Below are 23361 nucleotides of genomic sequence, written 5' to 3' on the forward strand. Positions count from 1 at the left end.
ATCCACACATTATCTAGCCCTAAATTATTAGTTGTGACCTCTATGGGTGCCATGTAACAATAAATTGTTTATTCTCTGTGATAATCAAAAATTACTATTAATGTTATTAACAAAAGAAGGACTCGAAATATGCAATTGGTTATTTTCTGGAAATATAATATCCAAATTTGTTATGTACCATAAAATGACGCGTTTGAAATGCGCGTGTGGTATTACGCCTCCTAACTTACCGTTATTATGAATTAACGCCTCCAAACTTACCCAGTATCAGCTCGATCCATTTGACCGCGTGCAACGCAGAGCAGCTCGAATTGTCGGGGTCCCAGTGCTCTGTGAACGGCTGGATCACTTTGCGTTGCGTAGAGACGTCGCTTCATTGTGTGTCTTCTACCGCATTTATCACGGGGAGTGTTCCGAAGAGCTGTTTAACCTGATTCCTGCCGCCGAATTTCACCTTCGCACGACACGCCACAAGTTAGGATATCATCCTCACCATCTGGATGTGTGGCGGTCCTCCACAGTGCGGTTTTCAAGGAGCTTTCTTCCACGTACTACAAAGCTGTGGAATGAGCTTCCTTGTGCGGTGTTTCCGGGACGATACGACATGGGTACCTTCAAAAAAAGCGCGTACACCTTCCTTAAAGGCCGGCAACGCTTCTGTGATTCCTCTGGTGTTGCAAGAGATTGTGGGCGGCGGTGATCACTTAACAACAGGTGACCCGTACGCTCGTTTGTCCTTCTATTCCATAAATAAAAAAAAAAAGAATCTTTATAATCTCCAGTTATTCTCCATCTACATTCACAGAGATGTGTCTTATGGATGGGTAGCTTATCGGTTAGAGCGTAATGTGTGGAGGTACCTGTATAATCTATAATTAAAGTTATAGGAATATACCTACTATTTTTTATGTAGGTACTTAATATTTAGAGCACCAACAAGACTTGTAATATTTATGACTCAATTACCTAATTGGACATTATAATGTTGTCTGAGATTCAGGGGTAAATATTACTTTCATCGCTGCATTACTACATGCTGTGTTGTTATCAATTTATCATGTTGTAAATTCAAGGCCAAGTTTGCACTGGTATGAAGTATGGTATAAACGGGCTAATTTCGAATTCGAAGGCTGTGAGTATTTTGCGTATTTGGGAATAAATTCGTTATTCTTGCCACTCCCAACCCTTTCAGAAACCTTAACAACCTTCTTCTTCTTACAGTGTGTTTGGGCTGCCCAGATGTTGAGCCTTTTTTTTTTCGTTCATGATTCTTGAAAAACCCTTAAAATTCTGAGCGGCACAACAACTGCGCACCTTGAGCCAAGATGTTAAGTCTCATCTGCTGAGTAATTTCACTAGCTACAGTGCCCTTCAGACCGATACAGTAATGCTTGCACATTACTGCTTCACGGCAGAAATAGGCGCCGTTGTGGTACCCATAATCTAGCTGCCATTCTGTGCAAAGGAGCCCCCACTGGCAAACCTGGTAAGTCACTACACCTGGACAATGCAGTGAAGTAATACAAATATATTTATTTACCATAGGGAGTAACAATAACTTCCAGTCCATCTTTTAAATCATCAACTTACCCTACTTAATATAATGTACAATTTCAGGTGGCCTAAATAGAACCAAATAAGAAGTGTGGCAAGAAAGAAAGTCCTTAAGAATTAATATATCCAATGGTTTAAATAAAATGTTTTTGACTCACAAAGATAAAGCACATGTAATTATTACATACAAGTTAAGGATGTAACAAAACCAAGGCCTATATTCAAGTAGATCACTCAATTGAAACTCAACTTGACACTAGTAACAAATGGTACTTTATGCAAAAGTTATGCAGAAAGGTTTAAACAATACATCATTTTGTGGATTACATGAAACACTGAGATTACTAATGGAATATTGGCCTAAATCCAGTTATTATAGTAAGACATATTCATCTTCAAAATATTTATTTTCGTTTTTTCTTGGCACTAGGTGATAATGATGGTAACTTGGAAGATTCAAGTTGTGCAAATTCTAAAGATTCCACCTTAATATCATCTGTTGATATTGTATCAAGGAGATCCAATCCTTGTAATTGCTCTTGCTCCAAACTTTGCAGCATTTGAAAGCCAGGTTCCAGTGATGGAGTGAATGTGCTGTCCAGCGCAGCAGGGAAATGTAATTCAGGTACCTCCTCGAGTTTTAATTGAGGTGCAATGTCTCCTAATGTAAGTGCTTCACATTGAGCTCTTAAATCTTCACACTTCTTTTTAACTTTGCCATGATATCTGATCACACGGTTTTCATAGAACTCATGCAAGTCCCCTACATTAAGGTCTGCAAAGACCTTGGAAATTATATCAGGATATCCAGAACTGACACCACTGGCCTCTTTATCAGTCACTGTTCGCATCAGTTTACACATATTTGTTAGATACAAGTCCAAAGCATCTGCTACTGCATTTAAAGCTGTGTTTGTACAAGTTGGTATTCCTACATGGCCAATTGCAATAGCTGCACATTGCTTTAGAGCTCTCGCATGGCTTTCAGGTGTAAATGGAAGAATGACTGGCCCCTTACCAATTGAGAAGTCACAATATTCCTTTGGAAGGAAATTGATTGGGGGTGATGTTTTATGTTTTATTTTAATGTTAGGTTCAGGAGGAGGATTGGGTAAACTTAAGGCATCAAGCCTGGCGCCCTCGAAAACAGCATTCTCAGTTTGTTCCAGTATTGCAGTAAGTTGTCTAGCATAGGTATGCAATTGTATAGTATTTGTAATTAAGTTTTGTTTTGGGAGCTCAATAGGTGACGATTTAACTGTAATAGGTATTTCTGGTATATTTTGCATGCCTAATTCTATAATTGGGTTAAAATTCACACTTTGCAACAATGTTTCATCATTGTTTTCATCTTCTAGTTCTCCCCAAAGCTTTCGGCTAGACATAGTAGTTTCCTCGTATTATGTTGCTAAATAACTCTGAGTTAATCAGTCACCACTTTGCCCTAAATTCGTCTAATTATTCAGCCGTTTCAGCGATGTGATTTGTTTATTTTGAAAATAATGATGCGCAATTGCACATGTCATTTGTCACATAGGCATAGTCGTAGTCGACAGATAACAATTGACTTCTAATGTGTTCTGTGCTACTGTCTCGTAGATAGAAGATGAACAATAGAAGTGAATTTGTGAATTCAGTTATTAATTAAATATGGAACGTTGTAGTCTATTACGTTGTACATATCGTCCAGAACGAAAAAATTGAATATAACACACATCATAGACAATCGTCACATGAGTAATTTAAATGGTACAGAGGATAAGCTTCATAACACAACGTGAAAGAGTTACACTACTACAATGATCCGGGGCATGTTTGAGTGTCCACTGGTAGCTTGTTGTGTAAGCGGCCAGAACTGCAAGTAACCGGTTCACGATCGCACAGCCAGTTAATAATCAAGGTTAGCGCGACACACGTATTGTTTTATTAATTGCAAGCTTGAATATTGTAACATAAAAAGTGATTTTATACTATTAATATTACAAAATAGGAAAAACGAGTGGAAGTGGCATGTGGGCCTTACCCTATCGCCACTTTTGTGTACAAATGTGGCTACAGGGTAAGGTAAGGCTACTCGAGGCTCAAGTGAGACCAGCCATTTGATGTCAAGTGAAGCAAAATTATCTTTTAAAAAATAAAATTATGCCCTATTGTGCCATTTCGGACTGCAGAAATCATAGCCGCAATAAAAATATATCCAACGGAGGGATTTCCTATCACCGGAAATTTAATTTTTCGATTTAAATAAAATTAATAATATTTTACGAGCTGTGGAAAATATATAATTAAAAATGAACCATAATATTGTGACATATGGTTCATTTACCTTTACGTCTAATCGATTTAACTTGAGTTAAAATAATTATATTTTATTAATTAATAATCTTTTTTTAACTGTATTCAAGTCCCTGCCCTTTCTTTTTCAAAAGCACAAATATTATATGTGAATATTGACTGTGCTTTTTATTTTTTGCAACAATCTTTAGTAAATATTCACATGACTTGAAATTGCCTATAATATTATATTGTATTATTATGTTAACAAATTACTCTAAAAGCAACATAATACAAAGTATAATGATAATATAGGTTAAGTGACAATGATAAGCTATTCGTCTGAAAAGTTAAAATAAAATTATGTGCAATTATTATAATATGAACTAAATAGAAATACGGCGTAAACTGTGATCACCATGCTTCAGCTCTTCCAATAATTGAAGTTTGTAAATAATATTTTTTAGATCTTTATTTAAAATAAGCCCCATTCGTGACCTCGATATTGTTAGCTCTGCCGATCTCTTCCAAGAATCAGGTTTGTGTTACACAGATGTTGCAACTTCGTTAACAGACTTTTCTTGCCAAGCCTAGCCAAAGGAACATGTAAATCAGTGGTTCACAATGAAACAGTGCAGTAATCGACATTTACGTGTTCAACATACACAGAATGCACGCTGCTGCTCAGTAAAACGCACCATTGCGGTTAACATACATGTTCCAAAAAGTATCTTTAAAAGTTTCAAAAAAAATATGTTTTATGAGTGTATTGCTTCCCAGGTAAAAATAATATCTATTGGTATTGTAACTTTTCAAGACCTTTCGTGAACCGCGTGAAGCGCGTCTTGATTTTATTTGACTTGAGCTAAATATTGTACATACTTTTAAATAAAAGTATAGAAAGTCGTTAACTAAAAGAAAATATACTGGCTAATTATTATTTTAGTTTACGACATGCTTTATCGGTAATATACTTAAGCAACCCTGATGACACCATTTCTAGTTTTCAGGAACTTAACGATATGTTTATTCATTGCCGTTCAACACTAGGTATTTTTTATTTTGACAGTTTTATTTGACTAAATCTATGGTTACAGAGTTCTTGTTACTTGAAATAATTCTTATATCTTACAAAGAGAATTTAAGCACTACGTTCATGTGATATGTTATTTTTCACAACGAAAAGTTCTGAGTTTGTCATGATCACTATAAGAATATGAGATATATATTGTATTATGTTCGAAATTGATGTAAGTAAATAAATTATAGTTAGCTATGTCTTTTCGTGATTGTGAATTAAGGCCTATCATAAAGCAGGAATTAAGTGTGTGTATTACATATTTAATAGATAAATGTGTGAGTTTGGCGACATCGGTTTCCTTAGTATAATGACATGATGCCACTTCTACTAGTTTTTTCTGTTCTGTGATTAATATGGTTCCTTCACTGACCAGTATAAGTACCACTGGACAGGCTGTTCGATATGTCTGACAGCAATTTTTTGTGCCTATTTGAAGCGCCACTCGCGAGCGTCCAGAAAACTAATTTTTACATTTTATCATGATTGCAAGGTTTTTTTAATCATTTGTTTGTGGGTTGGTATGTATTTAACTATTAAGGTATTTCACTATTAAGTTCAAATATTGTAAGTAACGTTTATAGCACTTCCCGATATCTGATTGAGCTAAAATTTTGTACACCTGCATAATTTCTGTTGCAATGCAATAATAATATGTATGATATTAAAAATAATCTGACGGTACAGCCAGGATTTTCTCTTCAACGCTTAGTAGCACAGTCATGAAAATTTACATGTAAATTTTTTGATATCTAATGGCGTTTTTACTACGAACTGCTGTTGCAGTCGTTTCTTGCGAACAAGGGCCGGTTCGGCTTAAATATTTATTATCTTCGCGTTTCAAATAAAATCTACAGTTTGGCGCCCTTAATAATAATAATAATATTGACACACTTTTTACACAAATTATCTTGCCCCAAGTTAAGCATATATAGCCTGTGTTATGGGTTACAAGACAACGATATATTTAATACTATATACTTACTTAAACATACATAAATTCATATAAACATACATAAATACATTTAAACATCCATGACTCGGAAACAAACATCCATATTCATCATATAAATGCTTGCACCTACCGGGATTCGAACCCGGGACCTCTAGCTTAGTAGGTAGGATCGCTAACCACTCCGCTATTCAGGTCGTCAGCCCGTAATCCGATACAAACAATATAAATATAGTTCGTATGCATACTAGCACTGTATATTATGGGACATACTAGTTACGTAGGCCATGGATTTTTTAGGATTGATTAGGATTGTTTTTTTTATGGAAAACTGTAAAACTGAAAAATGGATCACCACTGCCCACATTCTCTTGCAACTCCAGAGGAATCACAGGAGCGTTGCCGGCCTTTAAGGAAGGTTAACGCGCTTTTTTGAAGGTAGGTACCCATGTCTTATCGTCCCGGAAACACCGCACAAGGAAGTTCATTCCACAGCTTTGTAGTACGTGGTAGAATGCTCCTTGAAAACCGCACTGTGAAGGACCGCCACACATTCAGATGATGGGGATGATATCCTAACTTGTGGCGTGTCGTGCGATGGTGGAAGTCGGCGGCAGGAATCAGGTGAAACAGCTCTTCGGAACACTCCCCGTGATAAATGCGGTAGAAGACACAGAAGGAAGGTATGTCTCTACGCAACGCCAAGTGATCCAGCCTCTGACAGAGCACAGGGTCCGCGACAATTCGAGCTGCTCTGCGTTGGACGCGGTCAGATGGATCGGATACTGAAAGAAAGAAAAACATTTATTTCACAAAACACAGTCACACACTTAATATAAAAAGATAAAAGTACAAAAGATACCAAAAAAGTACGTAATTAAATAGTAATTGATTTAAAATTAGAGAGTACCTGTGCAGGAAATGGGTCACCGACTCAGGATTATCTGTGACACGGCCGTGGCTATGAAACAGCACTGATTTTCAGCGGTGCCCGTTTTACTTTGGAGATACAGTGCGCTTGCCATATAATAAATAATTCACTTATATAAATAATTCAATAAGACATAAATATAAATCTAAATATATAAAAGACGATAATAATATAATTAGACGTTTTAAAATAAAAAGTAGCATTAAAAGGAGCGTATATCTATAATATTGGACTACACCTATATTTTCATCACCAATGCAACCAAAGCTGATCTTGTTTTTGTCGTTCTAAGAATCGTGACTTACATTTACTGGGGTACGCCAGACCAGAGAAGACAGCATTACTCCATATGTGGCCGGTACTGTGCTTTGTATAGCGCTTGAATGTGGGCCAGCTTGAAGTTTTGCCGTGCTCTATTTATGACGCCCAGTTTCTTCGAAGCCAATTTGGCTTTGCTCACCAGATGGCCGCCGAATTGGCAATCACTTGAGATTTTGAGACCCAGTATTCCGATACTAGGCGAGGCTGTAAGGGAAGTGTTGTCGAAGAGCGGTGATACGACAAATGGGGTGTTTTAGTGGTAAACGGGCAAAATTAAGCTCTCTTGCAAGCAATGCATGTTGGAGATGTCCAACATATCATTAGGCACACAGCCTTGGGGCACTCCAGCGTTCACGTGATTGGGCTTCGAGCAATAACCGTCGATAATGACCTGTATGCTGCACCCAGTGAGGAAGCTGGAGGTCCACTTGCATAAGCTCTCGGGAAGCCCAAATGATGGAAGTTTTGAGAGAAGCGCCTTGTGCCATACACGATCAAAGGCCTTCGCTATATCCAGGCTAACTGCCAGGCCTTCTCTTTTGCTTTCGATAGCAGTCGTCCATCTATGTATTAGGTATACCAGAAGATCACCTGCCGATCGACCGTGTGACCGACATGATCAACTGTCCTTCTAGGTATACCATGAGCTGGCGGTTTATTATGCTCTCCATGATTTTGGAGAGCAGGGAAGTAATAGCTATAGGCCTGTAGTTTACCGAATCCAAACTGTCTCCCTTTTTTTTTGGATCGGATGGACAAGGGCTGACTTCCATGAGTCAGGGACTACGCTTTTTGTATATCAACTCAGGGGCACACGTTCTAAGTACAATTGGAGAAATGCCATCCGGCCCACTCGACATATCTCGATGATGATGTATGACGAATGATGTAATCTTACATGATTACATCATTATAATTTTACATTTAAGTAGATGTTACATAATCTACTTAAATGTAAAATATTTGATATATTTCGCCGTATAGTCGTAAAAAATGTAAATAAAATAAAAATATATATATTCTTTAAGAATTTTCATTAATGCGTTTATTTAACCTTACATATGATGTCGATCTTTTTTAATTAACACGCTTTTATTAGCTTCTGCTGTATGCCTGTTTGTAACCGACTCCATTGGACTCGATTTTGTTTAGTACCTGTTCAAAGACAATCGTTCTTGAGGAGTAAACTCCAGTCGTGCGTCGGAGCTGACACACACACTTTTTTTTTGCAATACCGTAATCAAGGATTATATTCGGTTGAAAAATTAAATCATCATAGGGAGTGGAGTAAAGAAGGAAAAGCGAGTAAGAAAAAGTTGGGAAAGGGTGATTATTAAGTTTGCGGACGATGTTTATCACACACGAGATAGACTTATTTAATCAGAATCTATTGTTAAACGGTCAGTTGGACATTGTCGCCGAAGCCGAGCCTACTAGGCTCTGTAAAATAAACAATTCTTTTGCATGCGATAGTATTAAATTTTACAATAAATTACCAAAAAATTGTATCTAAATTATCAATAAATAAATTTAAATCTTTTATTAAACGCAGACTTATGTCGAAGGCTTATTACAGTATTGAAGATTACGTAAACGATATTACAATATGGAATTAAATAGTATTATAGTTGTTTTTTATGGATTATATGGTTCAGCATTGTGTTGTTTCACTGGTATGCATTGTTTTGAAAATATGTTTAAACTTTTATGTAATTAATATATATATCTGAATTGTATTTTTTGTGATTGACGTTGACGAGCAGTCTTTTGATTTTATGTCAATAAAATATTTTGACTTTGACTTTGACTTTGAAGAGCAAGGGTCCGCAGCGTCTACTTGTAGGGTGTTAGTCGGGCAAGATTTCATAGCTCCCAGGATAGTCTTAAGACATTGATACTGGATTTTGTCCATTTTGCCCAGGGCAACATTGCTACAATGTTCTTAGATAAAGAAACCATATTCCAACACACTGCGAACAATGGCACTATACAAAAATTTCAGGGAATTTAGGTAGACACCCCACCAGACCCCTGCTAGGCACCACATAATATTGACGTTTGATTGACGTTTTTGAATTTGTATAATTTATGTGATGGGTCCCGGAAAGGCGTGAGTCCAAGATAACGCCCAAAAATTTGACTTTGGGGATTGGGATGGGAAAATGGGGATCAATCGGTTGTTAAAGGCTATTTCTAGTAGGGGGATGGCTCTCTTTATTCTGAAAATTATCGCAATGCTCTTTAAATTTGATAATGTCAATCTATGAGAAGAAAGCCAATCTCCCAAATAAAGTAGAGCTTGGTTGAGACTGTTAGACTAAGCCTCGGTCCAGTGGGAAGAAGTGTACAGGGCTACATTATCTGCTATTTATAACTCATTGCACGGGATGACAGACACCTCAAGTTCGTGAGTGAAAAGGCTATAAACTAGTGGGCTTAGTACGGATCACTGAGAAAGACCTTTCCAATTAAGTCATGGAAATATGGAATGGGAGTCACATCTATAGCTCTTTCCCCTGAGTGAGGAAAGTATCACATTACGCCGAAGAAATGTCGAGAAACACTCCAACAAGAAACTCATTCTATGTCAGAGCGATCTTGATGTCGGTGGTCAAAATTGATATGAAGTTCATAGTCCCCATTCTATTGCAGAATCCGAAGTGACTTCTGGCCGATAACTTTTTGGATCCTGCAAACCATTCCAGCCGTTTCTTTATCATATGTTCATATTTTAATAAACAGGAAGACAATGCAATGGGGCGATAGGACTACGACAAAGGGGGTCTTTTCCTGGTTTTCTCTTAATTTATTATTAAATTAATTATTTTAGTGTTTTTTCCATAATAGTTATCTATCGCGTGAATTCATTACCACATAATGAAAAAAATAAACGGATTTTTAGAGGCATTTCTTTCTCTTTCGTTGCAAATTAAACTGAATTTTTCTCCTTTTTCGGTATGTTTGTAACCTATTACCGATTTAGAAAATTTTTCGTTTGTTAAAAGAATTAAATCCCCTGGTCCCAATGTATATCAGATCTTATAAGTAATTGACTGAACAACTCATAATTTATAGGCTTACATGTAGCATTTTACGGTACAACAGCAACTCAAGCACTTGTATATAGAACATGGGCGTAGCGAGGCTTGTATATAGAGGAGGGCAAATAAAGAAAATCCTAGACTATATTGTTTTAATTGTAGTTTTTTAATATGTGAGTATCTCACATTACTTATAGTGGAAGTGAGTTAATTTTTTTTAAACAAAATAGAACAACAAGAAATAAAAGAGAGCAATCGGCGAGTTTCTTTACAAAATGTAACTAAAAAATCTCGTACAATTTCGTCTCTTTTTCTTGTATAATTTTAAATCTCAAATTGACTTGAAATTGAATCTCGATTCACAATATGGGCGATCGTCCCCAACGGAGCATTGCGAATTGCGATTGACATTGGCCGTGTCTGTTGTCTTTTCTCTCATTACGCATCGGGCTCCTAGGGCATTAGGGCGCGTTTATAATATGAATATCTCCTCTAAGGGAGACAGTTGCCCCCTCCCCCCCTGCCCTGCCAGGTAGGGACCTCGCCAATGTAACTAATGAAGAAGTCCACAAATAACCATAGAAACATTTTAAAAGTGAAGTATTTCATGTTTCGTGAGAAGAAAGAGTACCGATCTTTGTTGTATCATTTTACATTTTACATATGATATTAAACATATATGTAAAACAAATCTTATAACAATATTTACAATACTACGACTACATAAAATTAAAACTATCATTACGTGGAAGCGTACCAAGAATACTGGCAGCATTACCGCGTTGGATAGCAAGGCTGATCCGTTGACCGAAATAGCTGCCAGCGCTTGGGTTTCCAGTAGCCTTATTGAGGCGCGAAGATAGTATTTTGAACATTCTCCGCGCCTCTGGGCCCCACGGGCCAAGTGTCTCGACACCAAACGGCACAAAGATGTATGACTCACTGAGACCAACATATTTGCGACGCTTGCTGTCTTCGGCAGTCGAAGCAGCAGCCCCAGCACCAACTGACGTAACTTGGACATGAGAAGGAGCCAGAGTGTCGACGCAAGTAGCGTCCCACACCAGCGCCCTTCCCCGTGCCCAAGCCACCAGCGTCATTCCATCAGGACGCTTGCCATCGCGGCGGGTAATACCATTTGGCTCTAAAACAGCTGGTATATTAAGAGCGGCAAATGCCCTTTTTTGACATTCATAAGTGTCATTTCCGTGACCTACGTGAATAAACTGATTTTGATTTGATTTGATTTATCATGGAACTGATCGGGTGATGGTGCTGAAAATTGGTAAAAAATAATACTTATTCTGTTTGTATTATTTTATAGAATATCTATGTATATTTGATGTCGGTTGGTTTGTACATAGTTTTTTCTGACTTTCGTCAACGAAACGACAGAATTTATTCAAATATAATTATCAAAGTTTCGATTCATTTATTTCTATTAACGTTAAGTACAGCCTGGATCACATGCAATTGTATCGGATATAGCAATTATCCGTTGAGGTCGATTTTATGTGTTCGTATTAATTAATCCCCAGTATCTTGTTGCATTTTATTTAGAGCAAGGCTGTTGCTTAAGTACCTACACTATTAATATGCTCATAAATTACTTTATATTATTTTTTTTACAAATATTTGTAATAATCTAATAATTAAAATTTTGTGGTAAGGTCGAGCACAGTTCCTTTTATGCCGTAGTGACACAACTTCCTGACCAGTGTTGAATGTTGAACACAATCAAATTAACTTATTTATTAATACGGCTTTACTCACGTTTTTATCGGTGTGGGTACCGACTTTCGGACCATTCGGAGGTCCTTCATCAGGGTGAGTGTTAGTGGGTTCGCGATAACGTCCCGTCTCTTACTGCGGACTTGGGCTAGTAGTGCGCGGATTTGTGTCTCGCAAGCTGTTGGAAGCCATAGAAATTGACCGTTGACCCAATTTTAATAGAGACAAGGGTTGGGCTCTGCCTCCTACTTGGAAACCAGTGTTACAAAATGCATCTCGCAATAAGACCCTTAGTGCAGATGATCACGTAGTGGACATTATGAGTACATTCTGTGCACCCGTGAACACCAATAGTGACACAGTGTCAGTGATACCGTGCTCGTCATCACCACCGGCCCACCCCGCACTCCCGCCCTGTCTTGCCGCGCACTACGAGCCCAAGTCCGCAGTAATAGGTGGGACGTTATCGCGAACCCACCACACTCACCCTGATGAAGGACCTCCGAATGGTCCCACACTAGTCCGTACCCACACCGATAAGACGTGAGTAAAGCCGTATTAATAAATAAGATAATCAAAAGCTTTAGTTAAATCACAGAAGATACCAAGTGCATTCTGCAATTCCTTCCTTCCTTGATCAGTTCAACACCTGCATCCGTTGTTGAACGTCCACTTGTAAAGCTAAATTGTTTCATATGAAGTAACTTATTAGAGTTAAAGTAAGCATTTGGCTTAAAATTTTACTAAGGGTCGGCAAAACCGTCACAGGACGATAGTTATTCGGGTCAGAAGAGCATCCCGACTTAAATATCTGTGTAATTTTACTATGTTTCAGAAGGTCAGGAAACACGCCACGATTAATACAATTATTAAATACTATTGCAAGATATGGTGCTCTGACATCAATTATTGAACTTATTATTTTAACAGAAATGCCCCATATATCCGCAGTTATTTTCATGTCTAGAGATTTAAAAGTTTTTATCTTTTTTCTAGTGCTTATAAAACTGAATATCATACCATAATATATTGAATATTGACCTATTTGCATCAAATCGGTTATATAAAACAGCTTGAAAAATGGGTACCCCATGATCTAACTAACTCACAGATAGGAGCTCGCGTTAAAACCTTACCGTATGTTAAACCATTACAGAAAAGATGAGATTTTGTGCCAAATTGTGATATGTGATGAAAGATGGTCGCAAGTGAAAATCGCATTGGCTGACTCCAGGTCAAACACTTCAACTGTGCTCTAAAGCGAAGCTTAACGATAGAAAAGTGATAGTAACTATTTCGTAGTCACTTCGTGGTAGACGGCAGATGTCAAGACTTCGAACAATGACGGCGAAACTCGCAGTGAGATCGCTGCAAAAAATCTTCACCATTACTGCTCCACGATTATGTAAGACTCATGGCATAAGAAAACGATTTAACCCTATAGAACCTACATTTAGACATCCTTCGTACTCGTCAGACATGGCTCTAACCGACAGCCATTTTTTTTATTTGGAACTTTTTCACATGGTATAAAATTTTCCTCTCAAGAAGCAATTCAATATTGACTTAACAGGATTGGACTCCAAACTCCAAGAGTTTTTTTATGACAGTAAGGGACGAGACGAGCACGACATTCAGCTGATGGTAATTGATACGCCATTACAATGAAATGCCGCGCAATATTGATGAATAACCAAAAAATTCTGAGCGGCATCACACTTGCGCTCGTCATCTTGAGACATAAAGTGTTAAGCCTCATTTGCCCATTAATATCATTAGCTACGGCGCCCTTCGGACTGAAACACTATAATGCTTACACATTACGGCAGAAATAGGCGCCGTTGTGGTACCTATAATCTAGACGGCATCCTGTGCAAAGAAGCCTCCCAGTATTACCGCAAAGGCTAAAAAAAACTTCCCTTGAAAATGCAGAAATGTGTGGATTTCGAGGGTAAATAATTGTATTAGTGAATATAAGTTATATTTATTACAAAACGGCAATTTCATATAAAAACTCCTAATACTATTAAATATATTTAATATTAATAATTAAAAGCTTCATGAGTACAACTACTCTTTCTGACATTCTGTCGTAGCAGACTCAAAAGCTACGCTTTTACTACGCCTGAACTCGTAGATGTGTAAACGCCGTCTGTGTTAATAAACGCGAAGTAAAAGTAATTCCAAATTTAATTTCTTAATGTCTTTATCTTACCTTTGTCACTTTAGAATTGAATGACAGGGAGAAGTAATTTTAAACTTGTTGTAAATTTACATTGCGTTTATTAATAAGACAATGCGAGGTTTTGGTAAGGTCTCATAATTTTTTTATCAAACGCAATTTGCAAAACAATAATAATAAATACTTGCAGTGTGTATGCAATTTTCCATTTAAAATTATTGTCGAAACTGTAGTGAACAAGGGACGATTCGGTTTTGGCACTCGCCGGCCACTGCCGCGGCACGATACGCTCGGTTCGTTTGTTGTTTTTTTTTTTATTCTGATAGAACAAGGGTGGCTTAAAAGTTATTTAATTTGTTAAACTTATTTTATTATAATCACTTAATATAGTTGGACCAACCTTTGGTAATCTGCGTGTAACTTACCCGCTGGAAATATTACAAATTACCTGATAGTAACGTTTTTAATGAGGATAAATGATCTTTAAACCGAATTCGTCCGCGGACACACATGATTGAGCACGTAGAACTTATAAAAATCGTGGTTTTTTACAACATTAATAAATTTATACTAAACAACAATATCACAATATTTTTTTTAGTTAAGGGTCAAGTTTTTAAGGAATATAATAATTAGAAGACTTCTAAATCAAATCAAAACAAAATCGCTATATTCATGTAGGTCACGGAAATGACACTTATGAACATCAAAAATACTTCGTAAATAGCTAATGAAAAGAGTAGTAGAAGAAGTAGAAACTCATTGCCCCCTCTTTTAAATCAACATTTACATTTTCACCGTTTTACAAATGATTTCAATTACAACATACTCGTATTATGTAAAGTGATGCAACAAAAATACTCAAACGTCAAATAGTTAATGCCTTACACGAGTAAGGCAAAACAGTATATGTAAATGAATACAAAACAAAAGTTATTGAGTACAGTGCACCATCCACACACACCGTAAATAAATAAAGGTATTTTGCGAGCACTTTTTAAGCGATTATAAAAAAAAATATAATAAATTTTAAGAATCTGAAGCAGAGCATCTGGTAACAGGATCATCCTGCCACCACAAGTAGCACCAGTTCACGGGCATAACGCATGGGCCAGCCATAGCCTCCCTCGAGCATATTTTAGGGAAGGGGACGACCCGTCCCATGTCGCCGCCACAAGCAGTGACATTTGAGCTTCATTGTAATAAATCCAGTAGATTTTCCGTGATGTGCGCAAATGATAATCTCTATAATCTTATTTAGATAGATTATGTATGAACTTTAACCTAAGATTTTACCTGGCGGAAAAGGATGCTCTATCGAGGCCCCAGAGGGCGTCGGGCTCTATTCAGGATCTTGATCTTCACGTTTCAGTTCATTCAAAGTCTTTCCAATCGTCTTTGCTTCGGCAATGACTGCTCGTCGACAGGTCTTTTAAGACCTAGCGGTATGTGATTACATATAATATAGCTGACATAGATTACATAATTTCACAAAATTTTATGAACGATGCGGGACTCGAACCCACGTCCTCCGGTGCTCTAACGTATCGTTATTTGTTCAACTCTCAGGTTACTCGAACGATTGGCTCAGTTGGTTACAGCACCGGCACGCAACGCCGGAGGTCATGGGTTCGAGTCTCGCAACGTTCATAAAATTTTGTTTTTCAAATTTTAATTGTGTATTATTCCTATAAGTGAGGGTTATCACTTTAAAAACATAACATATTCTTTAGATTTGTAAGAGCGACATCTCAAGTCAATTTCCTAATATGCAAATATTGGGGCTAGGCAGGTTATCAACTGTAAAGTAGATCCTGTAGATGAAGCCACAACCTGAGAGTTTAACAAAGCAAACAAGATTTTATAACGATACGTTACTCGAACGGTTGGCTCAGTTGGTTAGAGCACCAGCACGCAACGCCGGAGGTCATGGGTTCGAGTCCCGCAACGTTCCTAAAATTTTGTTTTTCAAATTTTAATAGTGTATTATTCCTATAAGTGAGAGTTATCAGTTTAAAAACATAAGATATTGTTTAGATTTATAAGAGCGACATTTCAAGTCAATTTCCTAATATGCAAATATTGGGGCTGAGCAGGTTATCAATTGTAAAGTAGATCCTGTAGATGAAGCCAGAACCTGAGAGTTGAACAAAGCAAACAAGATTTTATAAGGATACGTTACTCGAACGGTAGGCTCAGTTGGTAAGAGCACCGGCACGGAACGCCGGAGGTCGTGGGTTCGAGTCCCCGCATCGTTCATAAAATTTTGTATTTCTAATTTTATTTGTGTATTATTCCTAGAAGTGAGGGTTATCACTTTAAAAACATAACATATTGTTTATATAATTTCAGCAAAAATGTGCCGGTAAACTTATATTAAGTTAGTTAATATGATTGGAATTTTCTTAATTGCTTATTTATTATAAACTAGCTGACCCGACAGACGTTGTTCTGTATATAATAAATAAAATACTGTTTTTTATGAATTTGTCAATAATATTTCATAAAATCAAGAATTATTCCGTAAAATATGCTCCCTGTTGTTGTAATGAAATTGTTATACAGCAGAACTGTCAAACCGTGCGTCAATAAATTCTCTCATAGAAAATATGTCCATACAAAACAAATATCGGATAACGGGGGACACATCAAAGGAAAAACAAAATTGTTGTTTTTATTTAATTCCGAACACTTTCATATATATTCACCTTTTAAACCTTCCCTGGACTTCCACAAATAATTCAAGACCAAAATTAGCCAACTCGGTCCAGCCGTTCTCGAGTTTGAGCAAGACTAACGAACAGCAATTAATTTTTATAAATATAGATTTATTTTACGTAACATTAATTGAGGTATTCAAAATTTTACTTTGTTTCCCGAATGCCGAAGCTGAGATAGGATGTGGCGTATGTTTTGCAACAAATGATTGCTAATTGACGCATGTCCGTTACAAAAGTGCGTCGAGAGTCATTGAGGACACGATCACAGGATATATCGCAGATCAATCGGCCTCCCCCTTTGTGTACGACGGTACGTACCCGTACTCCCTAGTCCCCCAGGATCAGAAATCAGGATCCCGGCTTCAGTTGCCTCCCGACGCTCAAAAAAGCCACACGTATTAATTTAACGTGGAGTAATGCAGTGATATATTTCAGTGTTTGACGTTTCTCGGTGAGTGTACGGCGCAGTTAATATAATTTGGTATGTTGAATTGTTTTATTTATTTTTTTAAATTGTTGAATTTTCATCTTCATGAATTAATTTTGCGTAGATTTAGTTCGTAGGTCAATTGTTCGTAGGTTTCTGTCGATTGTTCTCCTTTTACTAGGTTGACAAATTAGATGATTTACAGTCAGAATATGCTGAATTGAGTTTACACTTTAAAATATCATAATTGATTGTTTTGAAATATCTTAAAAGATGTGCAACCCAAAATGTAGCAACAGTGTGTTTTTTGTGTTTTATGAATTTTGTTTTTAGTTAGGCGTCTGTTTATACAATTTAAATTTATAATAGAAATAGATTAACAAAATGCGATCGTAAAAATTCTAACGATATCTGAATTTACAATAAATATATTTTTTAGAATGTGATAATCCACCGTCTGAGCCACACATAATTGAAATGTGTTAATTTAATAACAAATGATCGTTGTTTGTTAGTTAGTTAGTTTGGGGGAGGCCTTTGTCCAGCAGTGGACGTCTTCCGGCAGATTATGATGATGATGATGCAAAACAAATGAATAATCAATTAAATTATTGCGTCACAAAAACAAGCAAAATAATAAAACAAAAAAAATTAAAAAACAATCCAAATGTTAGTTTATCGTGAGTGTTTTTCTGCAAGTTTTTGGATAATTACGGATTTCCGAAAAAAACCGTTATTTTATTTTAATTCATTTCTTTTTCTTGTTCTTTTCTTAATTCACCTGTTATTTTATTACGGTGGATAGTTTTATAAATATGTTGTTTTCTAATTAGAACTAGGAAGTCGACACTCAATGGCAACGTGCCCATGGGTGCATTCCCACATTGAAAGGGAGTTTGTAATCAAAATATAATTCCGCATTCTCTCTCGTAATTTAATTATCAATTTGGTGCTGACTGTACTGGTTGAAATTCGTCCCATGTTAGTTTCAATATTATCCATTTCTAACGTTTCATTAAGAAACCAATCAAGCGTTTGTCGGACTCGCGTTCTGTATATACGTGTAAAAATTTAGATTTTCAGATTTTCCGCCATTTATTTGTTCTATAAGACATTGCGTTGTGGTAAATAGTGTGGTTCAAGGTGTTTTTTAGATTTGATTTTCCAAATGGAAAAAAAGCTAATATATCTATTATCTATTATGCTCATTAGCCGTAATTGTTCATACGATATGAAAATATCGCATTCGGAGAGTTCAATTTCCTTATTTCCGAAAGGAGAGTTGGACACGTGATAATACAAAAACCTAAGTGACCGAAGATTTAAGTTTGCAGTATTTTCAATTATATTTTCCGAACATTTAGTTTAGAAAAACCCGTGGATAGGAAACGAAAAATTTTTTTAATGTCAAGAATAAAAAAGAGTTTTCAAGATATTTTTTACACTCATACTTACAACTTACGGAGAAAATCGCGGTTTTTATCGCTTGTTTGTAAATGGGTGATATCGCAGATGATGATAGTACTCAGAAGTTCGGAAAGAAAACGGTGAAAACTTCAGACCATGCGGCAGAAGTGAAAACTTCATCAAAAGCATGGTTAATAATACGTCAAAGAACTATTTTTACAGTTCCGTACCTATCTCAAAATGAAAACAACGAAACTTTGATGTCCGTCCATCCGTCCAACTGTCCGCGTGTCTGTCTGTCAATACCCTTTATCTCGGGAACGGAACGGGAATCGAGATAAAATTTAATTTATATACTCAAGTCTACAGTCTCTTGAAACTGTAAAAAACATTGTACAAAGTACACTGGTCGGAAGTGAAACTTCTTTGGCAATACAATTTTTAAATCTCTTTTATATTTATACTAATGTGTTCTCTAAATCTAATGTTTTTGTGTTTTTTTTTAATTAAATTTTTCTTTGAAATTAATATTTTATTGTTGTAATTCAAGTAGAACTTCACGCTAGTAGGGAACATGTTTGTGAACCGCACGCTTGATTTGCGCGGTACAACGCTTCTAGGGAAGATGTTCTACTTACTAGCACCCGCGTGCTAAACCTACACAATACAACGCTAGTAGAGAAGATGTTCTACTTAGTAGCGGCGCTATGTACTTCATGCTACGTTCGCCCTTTCCCACTCTTCCTCAATCGATGTCAATCGCTCTCTCCGTTGGACAAAAACCTCCTCCTCATTACACTTTATTGCATTTCATCCGTTAAAAATTTACCCTCATGCGCGCAATGTAGTTTCACTGCAAAAATTCTGACTTAACGTAAAAGTAGAGCTCGTGAGGCCACTCTTTTCAATTAAATTTTGAGTATTTTGTAAATAGTTTGTAAGATGCTGCATCCAATATATGAATCATGTTTAAATATAATATTTCATAAAAATTTATAAATATAAATTGTCGCATATTGCATGCATCAGCCTTTAGAGTTTTAATTCTTTGTTTCTTTGTTTGAATATGATGGTTGTGATTACTATCCTAATTAGTAATCGCATCCAATAAATACAATGATTGATTAACTATAACAGGTCGATCTGAAACCACAAGCAGTGCTAGTTCACGAGTAGATGCGTGGATCAGCCATCGTTCCCTTCGCAAATATTTAACAGTGGGAGGCTCCTTTGCACGGGATGCCGGCTAGATTATGGGTACCACAACGGCGCCTATTTCTGCCGTGAAGTGCAGTAATGTGTAAGCATTGCTGTGTTTCGGTCTGAAGGGCGCCGTAGCTAGTGAAATTACTGGGTGAATGAGACTTAACATCTTATGTCTCAACGCGATAAGCGCAACTGTAGTGCCGCTCAGAATTTTTGGGGATTTTCAAGAATCCTCAGCGGCACTTCATTGTAATGGGCAGGGCGTAACAATTACCATCAGCTGAACGTTCTGCTCGTCTCGTCCCTTATTTTCATAAAAAAAAAATTGAGGGAAGGAGACGACCAATTGGCCATATTCATAGTCTTACGTCATGAGAGATACGGGCTTTTACAACTTCTAATAATGTCCAAATAGAGTGTAAGCGAAACTCTGGACGTAGAAAGAAATCATGGCCCTGTAACATCCAGAAAAGGAAATTAGAATCCTTAAAGTGGAAAACAAGTTTCGCTTGCCAACAAAAAACGATGTTCCTTTGCTGTCGGGTATTTTCCAGTAGTGGAGAGGCACGTGGAGCGAGAGAGTGAGTGAGAGATAGAGGATAGAGGGGAATATATACATTTGAATAATGTTTTTTTTAATTTTCATGTGTAAGCTTTATGTAAGTTGAAAGCATATAAATGAACTTGTTACAATTCATAAACATAGAAAAAACACACAATAATTCCTTTTTTTTCAGCACTAACTGTGCTGCTCACTATTCCTGATAGCAAAATATTTAAAGCCAGTCAAATAAGTGTCTAGTGAGGTAAAAAAAAACCAGGAAAAATACGTCTTGACTTTGGTCAGAGGATTGTTTGATTTAATTTGCAAGATAAAAGCGAAAATTTTCGACTTTTCAATAAGCAATTAAGTATTGCAACGATTTTCAGTATGTAACCTAACCAAGTCAACTCATTGACAGCATTGTTCGTGGACGGAGCAATCCCTTTTGTATAGGGTTAAAAGTGACTATTAAACATTGAAAAAAAAGAAAAAGAAGAATGGCTTAAAACATTTTATTTTGCTGTTTTCCCTTCTATGTGATTTCCTAACCCCAGTTAGCTCCTGTTATTCATGGCTTATAGAAAGAACAATAAATAAAATTAAAAACAATATTTTATTGAACTTAATTTTTAGTTCTTTTTCAATGTATTTCATTTCTTTATATATTTTTAATCATACTAGTTGATGTTCTACTGTCGTTTCAGTTTTTTTTATTCGTGTAAGGCATTGACTATTTGACGTTTGAGTATTTTTGTTGCATCACTTTGCATCTAATTATTGTAATTGAAATTCTTTGTAAAATGATGTAGCTGTTAATGTTGATTTAAAAGACTATGAGTTTCTTGCCATTTCTTCTCGTTATAGCCCAACCTTTTCCAAAGTGTTGGTAAATGTTTAAAGAAAAGAAAATTTTTGACATTCAGAAATGCCATTTACTTGACCAACATGAATAAAGTGATTTTGATTTGATTAAATTTTATTAGATTCCTTATTTTTACCAGTGCTAACAGTTTTGTAGGTAGGTGTGCCAATACAATACATTATTTACCCAATTGCATGTCAAAATATGATTTAGTTTCCATACAGATCTTTAAATTTATTCGAAAAAAGTAGGTTTTTTAATTTCTAGTTGTCTCTATATTATATGCTATTTGTTTTATGACATTTTATTATTATACTAGCCGACCCAACAGTAAGATGAATAACGATCAATAATAGCAAAAAATAAGTTGTAAGAATTAGTAAAATAATGCAGTATATATGTAAAGCCATCGGAAATAAGTTATCATTATTTACTTAGTTAAAAAGAAAGAATTGGATATAGTATGTTACCCTTAAGAGATAGACATGTTTTTGAATTTATTGTAGACAGACAGACGCGGCGAAGGACTTTGTTTTATAATAATATGTAGTGATTACGTAATGTTATTTTCCTTCTATTTGATTGGCTGATATAAAGAACAGTTAATGAAAATAATAACAACATTTTGAAGTAAAACTTCTTTAAGTACGACTTGGGGTTAACTCAGAATTTTTTTCTGACGGAAGTAGCACGCACTACAAAAGATAATTGAGATCATTTTTAAGCCGTTATAATTTAATGGTTTTAAAAAATATTTCAAATTGCTTAGTAATATTTTGAAAAAATCTCCAAGTGTTTTTTTAAATGTTTTTTTCAATAAATTGGTTTGTATATTTTTTGATTATATGTTATTACTAGAGTTCTCCTTCTCCTAGTTAGAGTTTTTTTTTTTAAGAATGAAAAGGGACCTACGAAGTTATACAAACAGCCTCAACGTTAAAACAGAAATAGTTCAAAGTTCTTAACAAAGACTTAACTTACAATTAGTTGGGCGTCTTTATTAGAGTTAACAGACAATCTAGAGAATTAGATCCGGAACATTACATCAAGTTTAAGAGGTTATGTCAATCTTTATCTTTAAAGCGGAATCAAACTATAGCCGGAAATACCCGCACGAGATCAGTTTAATTCATTTTGCATGCATTGCTAGTGAGTTTGCTCTATCTAAAAATAGATGGATATAGCAATTAATTTCAATTTTATTATTAAAACTTTCGTGAGAAATATCTTAATAATAATTAACTACATTTATTTAAATCGGCTTAACCGCGAACTCCTAACTGGAGAAAAGTTGCCCAAAACAGAAAAGAGTGGAAATCGTTGGAGGAGGCCTTTGCCAATCGGCCAATCGAGACATTTTATAGTTTATACTTTATAGCTTAAGATTATTGGTTATTCAAATGTTAAATGTTTTTATGTTCAGAATATAATGGCATTATTATTATTATTAACCGCGAACTCAAAACATCTGATGAAAGACTAAGAATGGTCCGAAAGTAGTTGTACCAATAGTACTGATTAATCGTGGTTAAAGCCGATATAGATAAATTACACTCGGTTGACTTGCAACTTAACGGATTTCTATTAGTGTCAATTATTTATGGAGAATTGGTAAAACAACTCATATAGACTATATATTAACTACGACTATTAACTAGGTCGAAGAAGCTATCGAGACTCAAAAAAGAGACAAAGTCCCTGGACCCGTATAATATACTGTGTAACAAATTAAATGCTCCTATCCTACAAAGAAATAATCGCTCCTATTTTACAAAAGCTTTTCACAATAATATCTAATAGACCCATAAGCCAAATTTGAAATTCAAATATATTGATTTCAAATCACTTATTGAACGGCAAATACTACCCATTCAAAATAGTGTGCCTCAGAAATGAGAAGAACTGCGCAAGAAACTCAGTGAGTTTTTTTAATAATAAGAATTACATTAAGTATGGATTACATTTAGTAAACATTTATAATTAAAGAGTCTGAGGGTGTCCACTCTATTCCCAGCCTGTGGTATCATTGAGAAAATCATTTAAGTTTGATAACCTTTTCCACACAAACGTTTTTTTAACAATTCTTTTAAATTTGGTTATACATTTTTGTTTTTTACATTTTCTTGGATCT

At 35.9% G+C, this 23361-nt stretch overlaps 2 protein-coding genes across 3 annotated transcripts in view; one reads left to right on the top strand and one right to left on the bottom strand.

Moving 5' to 3' along the window:
* Nucleotides 1–1686: 1686 nt before the first annotated feature.
* On the bottom strand, nt 1687–3129 carry LOC126972185 (uncharacterized). The gene has a single exon (XM_050818812.1). The coding sequence runs from the start codon at nt 2937–2939 to the stop codon at nt 1959–1961; it is 981 nt and encodes a 326-aa protein (XP_050674769.1). The 5' UTR covers nt 2940–3129; the 3' UTR covers nt 1687–1958.
* A 13993-nt stretch (nt 3130–17122) lies between these two features.
* Nucleotides 17123–23361, top strand: part of LOC126972171 (excitatory amino acid transporter 3) — a 35591-nt gene continuing 29352 nt past the window's right edge. Inside the window, exon 1 of one of the 2 annotated variants that reach the window (XM_050818776.1) lies at nt 17123–17235. The gene's annotated coding sequence lies outside the window, so the exon portion shown is untranslated. Of the gene's footprint in view, nt 17266–23361 lie in introns of both variants that reach the window. The other variant, XM_050818777.1, reaches the window with a different exon arrangement.

The sequence above is a fragment of the Leptidea sinapis genome, chromosome 25, assembly GCF_905404315.1.
Source record: "Leptidea sinapis chromosome 25, ilLepSina1.1, whole genome shotgun sequence".
Lineage (NCBI taxonomy): Eukaryota > Metazoa > Arthropoda > Insecta > Lepidoptera > Pieridae > Leptidea > Leptidea sinapis.